The sequence below is a fragment of the Meleagris gallopavo genome, chromosome 9 (genome assembly GCF_000146605.3).
Source record: "Meleagris gallopavo isolate NT-WF06-2002-E0010 breed Aviagen turkey brand Nicholas breeding stock chromosome 9, Turkey_5.1, whole genome shotgun sequence".
In the NCBI taxonomy this organism is placed as follows: Eukaryota; Metazoa; Chordata; class Aves; order Galliformes; family Phasianidae; genus Meleagris; species Meleagris gallopavo.
The window spans coordinates 5252246-5265453 of NC_015019.2; the positions used below are offsets into that span (position 1 = coordinate 5252246).

The window sequence follows — 13208 nt, forward strand, 5'->3', positions numbered from 1 at the left end:
GATTCAATCTGGGTTTCTAATCCTATACCCTTTTTCAAAATCACATCACTGCAGCTCCTTTCCTCCTGCCTTCGATCCATTTTCTGACCAAAATGAGAAAGCCCGTACTTATTTGGGAGGGGACAGGAGTTCAGAGCGGATTAGTGGGTATGGCAGCGCCGTAATGCAATCCGTTTTGATACTTTTGCTCATTTCTGATGAGCGGGGTGATGCTAGAGGCTGAACTCTCCCAGTGATTTTTCTGCAATGCTTTTTATTTTATCTGGAGAAAATGGAGGCTGGACTCAGTCCCTTCAGCGTTTAATAACGTCCATCAGAACCAAATGCCCTTTATTTAAGCTGCAATAATAATTAGAGGGTTGGTGGTGTTAAGCAGCCATGGAGTCTGGCTCTGAGGAACGTTCATTGTGCCTCATTAAATTTGGAATTAGTACTTAAAAGGTCAGAAATAAATATTCTGTTTATATTTCAGGGATAGTAAATCTAAATAGCTGCTGTGTTTGCACATCCCTGTCTCTGCTTGTTCCTGCTGAACTGAGCAAGGCACCACTCCATTTGGTTTAGGCAGCAATCAGAGTGTCTGCAAAAAAGCCCAACCCAAAAACCAACCATGGTTTCATTGATCAAGGGCAGGAAAATGATCTGCTGTATTATATCTAATTATAAAACATCAATATCAGATGCTAAATGCACTTACTTTTTCAGAGACGCTGTGTTGCTAGTTTACAGTTTGCAATCTCTTACTTTAGCAGTAAGTCAAGATATAGGAAAATGCCTTCACTGGGAGATGCCAGAGGTCAGATCCTTATCACTTTTTCAGGCTTCCCCAGGTGTCTCCTCTTAAATATCCCTTAACAATAACCAAAAGTGTTCACATTTGGGGTCAGTTGTTTGGGGCTGGTTGTTTGGGCTGTTTTTTTGGAGCCAGTTTTTTGGGAATGATTGGGATTGGTTGTTTGGGCCTGGTTCTTCATTTGGGGCTGGTTGTTTGGGGTCAGTTGTTTGGGGTCAATTGTTTGTTTGGGACTCGTGGTTTGAGGCTGGCTGGTTGGGGCTGGTTGGTTGGGGTTGGTTGGTTAAGGCTGGTTTTTTGATTGAGGCTGCTTGTTTGGGGTTGGTTGGCTGTTTAGAGCCAGTGGTTTGGTGTCAGTTGTTTGTTTGGGGCTGATTGTTTGGGGTTGCTTGTTTAGGGGTGGTTACTTGGGGCTGATTGTTTGAGGCTGGTTGGTTGTTTGGGACAAGTTGATTACTTGGGGCTGGTTTGTTGATGTGGTTTGTTTTGGGTTAGATGGTTGGTTGGGGCTGGTTGTTTGCAGCACTTCTACTGGTGGTGGCTATGAGGCTGTGCTTCGGGTTGTGCCTGTTCCCTGCAGGAAAGAGAATCAGCCCACTTACTTATTTCCCATGGGACAATAAGCAGCTTGCTTACTGATAATGACTTCCAGCCATGGCTGAGCGGGACTTCATTTGACCCATTCCCTCCTTTAAAATTATCCACGTTTCAGAAGTGCAGCTTGAGTGTTCTCATGCAATTTACACATATTCTATATTACCCACAATATATTGTAGGCTGTAAGAATTAAGCATTGGTGAGATTTTCAAGTGGGGAGCAGCAGTTTTATTACATATTGATTGCCTTGCTTGGAGCAGGACTGAAGAGCAAAAGGAGAAGCAGCACGACCTGCCCTGTTTTTCCCATGGGAAGACTGTGTGTGTTTTTTTTGAGCAATTTGACATTCCTCTGGTCCTGAATGTGCCCACAGCATGATGATTGGTCAGCAGACCTGTGTTCCTGGTGGCCACGTGCGTCCTGGTAGTGTATTTTGGGAGGATTTGCTCAAACCCCAAACAAGAGATGCACGTTGCAGCCTGGGAGAAAGGTCCACTTTGTTTCCTGGTAATAAAGGGTGACATGCAAGCTTTATTAACAAGGCACGTAGGGGAAAAAAAAAAGGCTCAAGGGACAACTCTGAAAAAGTGGCGCTAAATGTGTCATTTTTGTGAAGCCGATTTTCTGAAGGGTTCCTACACGCTTTGGCAGGAGGTTGCAGCAGGTTGGCAATAATTTGTAGAAAGATGGAAATGTTTTCACCCCGAAGTGAGAAGCGGAGATGCAGTGGGTCAGGGGTGTGGGGGGACGGGTGCCCCTTCCTGCGGGTCAGGAAGGATTTGGGGCATCCATGCATTCCTAGTGTACAGGGAGCGATGTGACAGCCTGGAGCTGGGTGCTGGGCAGGGCACACAGCCGCCCCTTTAGAGATGCTCATTTGTATGTTTTCCGCATCGCGGCTAAAACCCAGGAACAACAGGCCCTGAATTATTGAGGTGCGGAGGGACAGCAGCGTAACGCAGCTCTGATTACCCCGTTGTAAAGCTTCGTCCTGCAGCCCCTTTTGGGTCCCAATGTCCGGGTCTGGAAGAGTTGCATTGAAGCTCTGCATCTTCTTTAACAAAAATGCCTTCAACAACAGCTGAAGGGGAAACAAACAAAAAAGAATTTTAAAATGTCCCAGCTGATTGCTTGATTCTGAGCGTGTCTGATGCCGTATTTATATTTGTGTTGCTAAGGCAGCGGTTAGAAGCACTTTCCGAATTGGAGCCGGGCACTCCCCACGGCCCCAAGCACGCCTGCCCACTAAGGGCAAAGCAGTAACATGGTCTGACACCAGAGAGCACAGGCGCCATGTAGATGCTGCTCAGTGCCCCCTCATACCTTAGTATATGGCGTATTCACACAGTGTGGGGTCCATTCTGATGAGCGCTGAGCATCCTTCACGCTGAGCTGAGCAGGAGGTGAGAGTGGGCAGCACTGGGGGTGGCCCTTGACTCAGGCTGAGGACCCTTCCTTTCTCCTTTGATTTTTACTGATCTGATCATTAAGAGAGTGTCAGCTTGTTTGCTTTTACCAAAATAATGAAGAAAATCTGGGCTGGACTCTTGATGCTGTGAGTTATGAAGAGCATGCTGTTTCATCGGCACAACAAGCCTTACCTTGTCCCTCTTTTTTGTGCTTTGACTTTGTTCTTGGGGCCTCATTAAGAGAGGGAGCGTATCCTTTTCCAATTAAAATGTTGACATGTTGTAGACGTTCTCCTTCCCAGTCGTTTTGCCTCTGTTTGTAAATGATTGCACTTTGCAGGATGAACTAGATTTAAATGAAATAAGCTTTGATTGAATAATGCAAACGCCATGAAAAATCTCATTCCCGTTTTATTCTCCCGGTTTTATCCCATAGTCTGCATGGAGATCACTTTGACAGATAATCCCATAACTACCCAGCTACCTCAAAAACCACCTGGAGCACACCTGGCTGCAGTCCCTGTTGTCATATTGCTCCTTGTCCTGCCGGAGATCTGGAAGGGATTTGCATGAGTAGTGCTTCTTTTAGTGATGTGCTGGATTTAAAGCCTGGGGACAGCTAGAGTTAAAGCCTGGGGACAGCTCCTGAGCATGATGAAAGCTCCCCTAGGAAGTGGAGGGGGGAACGTCGCATCTCTGGCATTGCATCTTCATGACTGTGGCGGTGCGGAGCATCTTGAGCAGTGAGTGGGTGATGCAGAGAATCTGCATAGGAAAGGTGTTATTTTAGCCAACCAAACTAATTCGTAAGGACCTGTTCATCAGGCAGTGGTTTTGCTTGGTTCAGGGTTTTGTCTTTTTTGTTGTTGTCAGAAATCAATGACAAAGCTCCCAGGGTTGTTGGTCAGATCTGTCGTGAGGGCTGGAGTTGGGCCGAGGTAGAAGCTGGGCTGGCAGCCTGGTAGAACCACGTGGAGGTGTTTCAGTGGGTTTTGGTGGGGTTTTGGTGATGTTTGGGTGGTGTTTTGGTGGTACCAAGTTGAGCATTACCCACAGGTGGCCCTGGAAGCTCCACTGGAATCCAGTGCTTGGTCCATGTGCCGCCAGTGCATTAAAGCTCTGCAACGCATGGGCATGCATTTTCCTCTCTGCTTTCCCATGGCTGCCTCCCACCCTCCATCACTGCTGGAGATCCCCAAGTTGGCAGCACTGGGACTGATGGGCAGATGCAGGATCAGAAATGTTCTGCAGTGCTTAAATCTTTGCTGCTGCGTGTTTTAAAAATACATGTGTATGCTTCCTGCAGAGACACAGAGCGCTTTAACAATCAAAGTTGTGCTGCAGGAACAAGGATGCAAGAACTGCAGGGACCAGTAGTTTGTGCAGTAAATCTCCTGCGTGACTCTACAGCAGTAATTACTATGTGAAAGTAATAACTGAGCTGTGCTGAGTGCTAGGCCAACTCCCCCGGCTCGCAGATCCTTGCATGTTTCTCTCTGGGAGGCTCCTGTTTGGTAAATTAGATATTGTGCTGTATTTCAGAAAAGGTCACACTTAACCAAGGCTGCCTTTGCTTTATTATCTCAGTACAGCAGTATAACCTCAGCCGGGGTACGATTGGATTTCACTTTTGACTCTGCTGCAGCAGCCCCGCTCCCTGCATCCTGCCGTTGTGATTACGTTAGCAGCAGCCTCTGCTTTCCTTTATTTATTGAGACATTAAAGATGCATGCATTTATTTTTACCATGTTCATAATTGCCATAAAAACAGGCCATAGCATCCCCAGGTGGCTCTTTGGAGGGAAAGCAGCTGCGGGGCTGCCTCGGGCTCTTGCTACCTTCCAGCCACGATCCCACCATGCCATAGCAGCATCCCAACACGTGGCTCCTACCATGACTCCCACCATGTCCCACCACTTCTCCCACCATGTTCCACCATGTTTGTCACCTTGTCCCACCACATCTCCTACCATATCCCATGCTTGTGGCTCTGCGGTCTTATGGCTGGTAGCATCCTGCTGTTCTGGCTTTTTTTTTCAACCTATGTTTTGTTCCATCCCAGCTGTGAAAACTGGGAGCCCAGGTTCTGTAATCTCAGGTTAAAAGACAGCATTTCAGCTGTGGTGTTTGTCAGTGGGCTTTGCCTGCAAATGACAAATCCATAGACTTTTCTTTCACTCTTTCACTCCCTTCCAACTTTTAACCATGCCACCCATTGTCTGCCTTTTTATTAATAACAGAGCCAATGTCTCTGAGTGAAATGATTTGAAACAAAGAAAAGTGCCTGCATTAAATTCTCTGGCAGGGGATTACCTTGCTGGCATTTACATATCCATGTAATAAATATTTTAACATGTTAATTATACACTAATAAGAAAAATACCTTTTGAACTTTCAGTCAAATTGACACACACAGAACCGAGTCCATCAGGGAATTAAAAGCAATTAGTTTTGTAACAGAGCATGGGCACATTTTTCTTCTCTACAAATTGTTCCATGGTCACCAGCCAGCCTGGTTCTTGGTGTAGGGCTTGGAGTCATCATCTGCTGCTGTATGGGTCGGGATTTGGGTTGCACTGGGGTATCTGTGGCTCGGGGGGGGACATGCAAGGTGCTGGTCCCACTGAAGTGGGCAGAGGTTGTGGTGCCAGGCAATGTCCTGGCCTGCTTCAGAGAGACACTGGATATCCCCAATTGGAAGGGACTCTAAGGAACATCGAGCCCAACACCATCTCCAGCAGAAAGCAGCCTGTAACTTCTCCCTTTTCTTTTCCTCCTTCCAGACTGAAAATTACTCCTTTGACTCCAACTACGTGAACAGCAGAGCTCATTTAATAAAAAGGTACGTAGGCTGGTTTGAAAGCGCTTTGGTGTGCCCAGCCAAATCCTGATTATTTAATGTTCTTTCTCACTGCGTTATATGCTACTTGCTTTTTTTAATATGCAAAACGTTTTCAGAGTTATCATTTGATTTTAAAAACAGTATTTACTGCCTATTAAGTCCCATTGCTCTTGGTTTGCAACAAAGGAAAGTCTTTTTTCTTCTGTTTGGTTCCTACACACTGGGAAGTTAAAGCAAGTTAGGTAGAGTGCCGTTACCCTGACAACTTTAAAATTCATGGATTTTATTCTATTTGAATGCACAAGAACAAAATGATAGTTTTGGATGGTGAGTTTTCCTTATTATGTGAGGTGGGGGGGAAAAAAATCTCGTTTGGGGGCAGGTAATTGGGTTTGTGCATGCTCACTGTTTTAGTCTGAATACCAAGGCAAAGCAGCATTTTGCTAGGATTTTCCTTTCAGGGGTAAAAAGCAAATCATCAGTTCAGTTACAACCTAGCAATTTCCCTTGGGTGAATTTAACCATTTGCATACAACCCTGCCTTGTCGGTGTCCTTAGAGAGCCCACCGGTGGCAAAGATGTCACCAATGGACTCATGCCTGTGCTGTCCCAGTTTAACCCCACTGACTTTACCCGGGTTGTATCATCTTCAGGACAGCTCTGAGCAGTAAAAAAAAATCTAATTATCTTCCTGGCTGTGATCCCATTTGTTTACATCTTAAAAATATAAGGACTATGGGAGCTGCAAGCACTTTGTATGAGCAACTTGGGTTCAGCTAGCGAGGGGCAGGGATATTTGCCTGTATTATGTGTGATGTTTAACGATGCTAATGTGATTGTGAGAGGTGGCTTGCCTGCGCCGTGTTGCTCTTTGCAAGGCAGTCCACAGACACCCTGAAAAAAGCAAATCTATTAATCTTTTCTCGTTCACACCTAACATAAAGGCAAGCAGTGCTCCCTCCTGCCACAGCGGGGTTTGCTCCAGTATTGTTTGGGAAATGCTGCTGCCGCCGCTTCTCCCAGATCTGCACATCCTTTGGAGAAGTGTCAGCCACGGAACCGTGTTGTGTGGCTGCTGCATTATGGTCTGCTTCACTGCAGGGAGATAAATGCGTTGTAATGCAGATTGCTGCACGTTGTGAACAGCAGCGCCGTGTAGGACAGCATTTCCCCTCGCTTTCTACCTTTGTCTTGTATCTTAAGTACAGCGGGTGCCAGCGACGCTGTGCAGACATCTAAGAACAAAAATATTTTCTGTAGCATACTGTGGCATCATTTTCATCCCTTGCCTTTATGAAGATGTTGTAGCTCTTCTATCTCTGGTGAGTGAATCTCCTCCAATCCAGCACTTTAATTAATCTATTTGTACTTTTCCTGTGTTGTCTGCCTGCCTCTTTCACTCACATAAGGCACACACAAATGAACTGTAGATATGTAGTGCTTTCTTAACTTAAAATTCTTTGATGTTGCCTGGAATCAAAGTCAGTGGCTTCAACAGGGACATCTTTATTTAAAAGGTGATGTTTGAAGGTTTACCAATTTATATGTATTTCAGAGCTCCCCCCTCGTGTGCTTTGCAAAGCACCAGTTGGTAGGTGGTCTGCTTGGTTTCCGTGGAGACGCAAAAGGGCTTCACTAAGTAATGAAAATCTGCAGGTCCTCAGTGCTTTGAAGCACAGGCCGCTCCTCACGCCGACATTTCAGCCCAGATCTGCCAGTGAGCAAGTTCAGTACAGCCAGATCTCCCATGGGTACAAGTAGCCCTGGGGGAAGGAGCCAGTGGGGCTTTGCTTTGTGCACCAGGCCCTTCTCAGGTGCTTTTCTGGCAGCCCTCCTTTGGCAAACACTTTCTTTCTTCCTCCTGGCATCTGCCTTTGCTTTCTGTTCATTCCAGCCCTGCCCACACTCCCAGAAAGTTCCATCCCATGTATCTTGAGATGATCCTGTCTTGCAGTAGCCAGCTGTCTAAGGGTTTAGGGAGTGGCAGGAGGATCATCTGCTGTCTGTGGGCCCAGACTGACAGCTCCTAGCTCTCAGAGGCTCCTGGAGGAAAGCTGGGCCCAGACTGCTGCCAGGAGCTGGGTCACTTGGTTCACATGCACCATGCCCTGTCTGTGTGTCCATGCCAGGGCTCTGTGCTTGTAGTGCTGCTGTTCCACAAGCCAGTGCCTTTGCTTCTGGCTTCCCACAATGCCAAGGACACCTATGTGCAGATCACCACTCAAAACTCTGTGCTGATGGGAAGGGGACATGATGTTGCAGTCACTCCATCCTGTCCTGGTGACATGCTGGTGTCGGACACCCCAGAGCCACCACTGCTCTCCTGTCTGTGATGATGTGCTCCATGCACTCACATCACATCCAACCCAGGATGCAGGTCTTCCTTTGCTTGGATAGCAGCTTCCTGCCCCACTGGGCCAACCGCCAGGATGGGGACATGAGGAATTTGGGACCAGCTCAGCCCCGGTGTCCCTCCTGTATCGACCTTGGCATCTTTGACTGCAGGGGATGTCAGGGAGCTGGGTTGCTGCCAGATCCCCTGAAGTCCCTGTGAACTTGGACCCAGATCCACAGACTTATTGTTAAAAATAGGAAAGAGAATGAGAAGAAATTCGCGCTTCCTGGAAAGCTTTTATTTTAAACCTTTAAGCGATTAGGACTTGGCCTATAACCTAGAAAATTAAAGTTGAGATCCTTTTATCTTTAATTTGAGGTAGCACAATACGAGGAAGCCTAATTGTGGAAACAGCTCATTGGATGTGTGTGCATCCTGGCGGCGGCCCGCCACACACGCGAGCAGCCTGCAATTGGGATGCAGGCCGATGGTGGCTGGCCCAGCTCACTGCCATGTCTCCCCCAGCAGCTCCACGTTCAAGGATCTGGAGGGAAACAGCCTGAAGGACAGTGGCCATGAGGAGAGCGACCAGACTGACAGCGAGCACGACGTGCAGCGCGGCCTCTACTGCGACACGGCTGTCAACGACGTGCTCAACACCAGCGTGCCCTCCATGGGTTCGCAGGGCCCCGAACCAGGTGAGCACTGCCGTGACCCCATATGCCTTAGCATGGGTTAGGGATAAGGCTGTACGACTTTGCTAGATAGGAATTAATCTTCACGCCGTGCCTGTCAGGTAAGCCAGCGGGTGGGATTATCCCATATTTCACCCCGAGCAGCCGGGTGACAGCGCGTGAGATGGGATGAGAGTGGGAATTACCAGCTTCCAGCCTGGGCTTGTGCTTGCAGACAGAGGGCAGCTCCTTCCTGCTCCCCAAAATGGCTCCTCCAAGAGATCAGTGCTGCTAGACATCCATCGCAGCAGAGACCAGCCCTGGTGGGTGAGGGATTTGCATCTCTTCCCCAAAATGTGCATCGTGGTCTCAGCTGTTGTGCGTCCCCACGTGCGCAGTTGGAACATGAAGCCCTGATCTCAACCCTGGTGTTAGCTAGAGGAAAAGAGTCAGAGGAGTTCAGCTGAGCCCAAGCTGTCATTTGTACTTGGACATGAATGTCGCTTTTAATGTCTTACTGATGCAAACATCCTATGCAAACATCCTGTCTTTTTCAATTAAGAAGTATGAATGCGGTTTGGTGCTCCAGCACAGGGAAGCCTCAGGGCGCTTGGCTATATCTTGAGATAAGCTGTAGCTGAGGCTCAAATGGAAGCCCCACTGCTAAAAGACTTAAGGATATGAAAACAAAATGCTGTGATTATGAACTGGTCTTCAGCTGTTTAATTCAATTCATGGTAAACATCATTAAAAGCCTTTGTTTTGCTGTCATAAAAGAGTCAAATGGGGGAGAGAGAGTTCTTGCCATCTGCGCCATGGAATGTTTTATTTTTTTTTCCGGAGTGAAGCTGATCGCTGTATTAATTCTCGATAGAGTCTGTTAAATGGCCGTAGTTAACCCTGTAAGACTCTGCGAGCAGAGGAACACAGAGGTCACCTACCCATTCCACATTGCCAGCCACGCTAATTGGAGAGGGATGGCATCCGCAGTGATAATGTATTTCCAGACATCCCTGCTGTGGCCAAAGATGAAAAAAATTAAACATTTATATAACTGTACGGTGGCAGTTTAATTCTCCGAGGACCAGTGCTGTGTCAGAGAATGCAGGCTGATAGCTATCATTTATTATTCTTCTATTACAAAGAAATGCTTTTTCATTTCGATCAGGAGAGGGTTTCCTAAGACGCGTTTGCAGTAAGGGATGACTGTAGAAGCAAAAAATGTTCATAATTGATTCTTGTCCTGCCCAATAGTCTGAACAACATCTGTTAATTTTTTGTCACATTTCTTTAGCAAAAAAAAAAACAATCTCAATGGACTGCAGATAGGGTTTTACAGAGATTACATTTCTGATAAGTCTATGGGCTGTCTCTGTTGCACACCAGGTAACAATGCAGAGAATTTAAAAAGGAGTTGGACGCAGAGCTCATTTGAGAAGTTACAAAGGAAGTAAATTTGGTCCAATCTATTGCAGCAGAAATCCCTATTGCATGTAAAACACCCACAAAAGAACAAGGGGGGTTTCCAGAAGGAGACTTCCAAAAGCAAACCAGGTGTCCATCCCGCTCCCCAGTCTCATAACTGCATGGCTGCAGGGACAGCCCCAAAGCATCGGCTCTGCATTACCATCTGGCTGGACTTGCAGGCAGGGAGGTGAGCAGTCACTGGCACAGCAGCTGAAGAAAAGGTTAAAGAGAATATTTTCTAAGCTGATTTGTCAAGCAGGGACTGTATAAAATAATCAGGAAAATCAAGGCACTCAGACAGCGGTGATAACAGAGGTTCCCACATAATGAAAGTGATGGTTTCGGCATGATAATTTTTACCCAATTTCAGGTCAGCAATGCAGGGGCGAGAAGGAGGTGCTCAGTATCCAAGGCAGGATCACCAGGATGTGGGCTGCCTGCCTCCCTGAGCATACTGAGGGATGCCTGTCTATAACCCAAAAGAGACATGTCAGGGTTTTCCTGGTCCTAAGCATCCCCTGCCTGGCAGCCCACTGAGATGCCCTGGGCTTGGACCTCTGCTCATAACACCACAAGTCAGTCATCAGGGGGGAACTTTCAGGCTTCATTCAGATAATCTGGGAATCTTTTTATCTGCTCTGTGGGTAATGATGGTTCTGCTGAGGCTGGACACTGGCTGGCACGAATCCTTGCAACTCAGTGACATCTTGATCTGAAGTCTGTTAATGAGGACGGTCTCTGCATGCTGGCGTCGGGGGTCTGGGCAGTTTTCGTTTACTGAGGTGCTGGATTTCCTGCAGAAAGCAGTAGGAATGAGTGAAAACTCCTTTAGTGTTCTTAAAATCAGTCTCTAGAACCGTGGGTTTGAAACCTGGTCTTACAAGAGTTATGGAGTTGAGTGGGGAAAAAATGAAGGTTGGTTTTGTACATTATTATTGATAAGCCAATAATGTTCAGACACAACTGGTTTCCCACTACCACTGGGCTGGAGGGGGCTTCACTGCCTCCATGCCAGTCTCTCTGGCAGGAACCCTTTCTCTTCCTTTTGGAAATGACCTAGATTTCCAGAAAAATGGCAATCTGTCGTGTAAAGGGTGCCGAGCTTAAGTGGGCAGCAGCAGGTCATCAGAAATAGCGCCTGGAGCTCAGCCACATCGCCTGGTTTGGAAGTAGGACTTGTGCCCAGTCCCTCTTTACCTCAGGATCTTAATTATTGATTATAAATTCATCAGTTGAAAAGATTGCTTTAATTGCTCTAATATGTACCCAATTTGGAGTTCATTATTGCTCGGGATTGTTTTCCTTCCCCTGCTAATTGATACCAAATGGGACATTCAGGAATGTGGGCACTGGGCGCTGCTCCACCTTCCACAATTGCTTGGCTGTTGGTTAATTGTTTGTTTATTTGTGGAGGTGTTTATACACACTTTTTTGTAACGTTACCCTCAGCTGAACTTTGCAATAGATTTGTATGAAAAGATTTGGAAGCGTCTGCTGGATGTCAGCGAGGTTTCATGTTGGCTGGAGAAGGCTGCTGGAGCGTGTGGAGAAATTCTGGGGTGCCCTTTGTATCTTGGCCAATTTCACAGCAGTACGTACTGGATTTCCTCCAAGGCCAATCCAGGAGGACTCAGCGAGTCCCGGTGCAGGAATTGCTGCGTGGTGATAACGGTGCCTCCGTGGGCAGAGGTGGGGGACGTGGGAGTCTGGGTTTGAAGCTCCTGCTGCCTGTTCCTGCCAGTGATGTGGGGAAATCTCAGTATGCAACATTCTCCAGCACCACAGAGCATCGTGGTGCTTTTCCCGTAAGTGGCAGCACGGACCAGATGTTTCACAGGGTAATTGAAAATTCCATTTTATCAGAAAGCATTTGCTGTCAAAAAGTTTTATCTTTACTTCAACAAAGAGGTTGATTAGATCCCTCAGGACCTGAATTAGCATCTTTGAGGCTAGATAGTCTGTTTTGTGATTCAGGTAGTTATTCCTCCCTTGGTTTTGCTCATACTGGGACTTTTTTTTTTAATGCCTTTGCCCTCTTCCAAACATTTCGTTTGTGCAAGTTTGGCTTGTTTTCTTTGTGTGGAAGTGTACAGTCACATAGATCTGCTTAAATCTTTTCTACCGCCTTTTTCACCTTGCCTTGAGCCAGAACCATGCTTGTGCTCTATAAGTCATAGATGCTCTTGCCAGTGTACAAATCAGAAAGGAGCTGTTTCAAATGTGTGTTTATAACGTTACAAGCAACAGATTTCAAACTTATCTTAATTCCCATTCTTGGCCAGTATTTTTATCATTAATTGTGAAAATCATTGACCCAGTGAAGCAGCGATTCACTGCTTAAGATAAAAATAGAATCCAAGGGAAAATGCAGAAATGATAAACACACACACTAATCATAAAAAGGCAGTGTTAGAAGTAGTCACCACAGCCATAAGAAAAGAGAAAAGCTTTAAAATCAAAGTTTGGGGGTTTTTAAGCAATGCTTTATGTCGGTAATGTGTCTCTTCAGAGAATTGCTTCTAAAAGCATCACTTTCATTCTTCTGGTGCCAGATCAGCAGTAAAGGTTGGCATGAAATGTCAAAGTAAAGACCTGATCCTGCATACATTTACACATTTGAGTAACTTTGCTCACAAAGGTAGTTTAATTGTGTCTGGGTCTGATAAACTCCAGCAAGATGAAGGGTTCTTTGAGTAGAAATGGGTTATATTTAATGCTTATGTTAAGTCTTCTTTATGCTATCGCATAGTATTGAAGTAGGCTTGAATGTAAAGGAGAGCTGGGCACTTGATATTCACTGAAACTTTTCATGCTGGTTTCATCCCTAATTATTCAGATACATTGTCATTTAGTGGATCAGGTTTTATCTAGAATATTCCAATTGGTTCTCATGCTCATCTCCATAGTATCTGGTGCATTTCAGCCGTGAACTGAGAACATGGCTAATGGTATTAACTGTAGGCAAACACAGTTATTAGAAACTGCTGATTTTGAAATTAATTTCCAGCAATCATTCCACCGTCAACTCCCTTTTATTCTGCAGAAGGCAAAAGAGCTCTATGAAGATGAAGACCCAGGTGACCTATTTTAG

General features: G+C 46.2%; 1 protein-coding gene across 1 annotated transcript in view; it reads left to right on the forward strand.

Moving 5' to 3' along the window:
- Positions 1–13208, forward strand: part of PCDH19 (protocadherin 19) — a 50873-nt gene that overhangs the window by 19719 nt on the left and 17946 nt on the right. Inside the window, exons 4-5 of the mRNA XM_010715418.1 lie at positions 5583–5641; positions 8505–8674. Coding sequence (XP_010713720.1) covers positions 5583–5641; positions 8505–8674 — 229 coding nt within the window. The remainder of the gene's footprint in view (positions 1–5582; positions 5642–8504; positions 8675–13208) is intronic.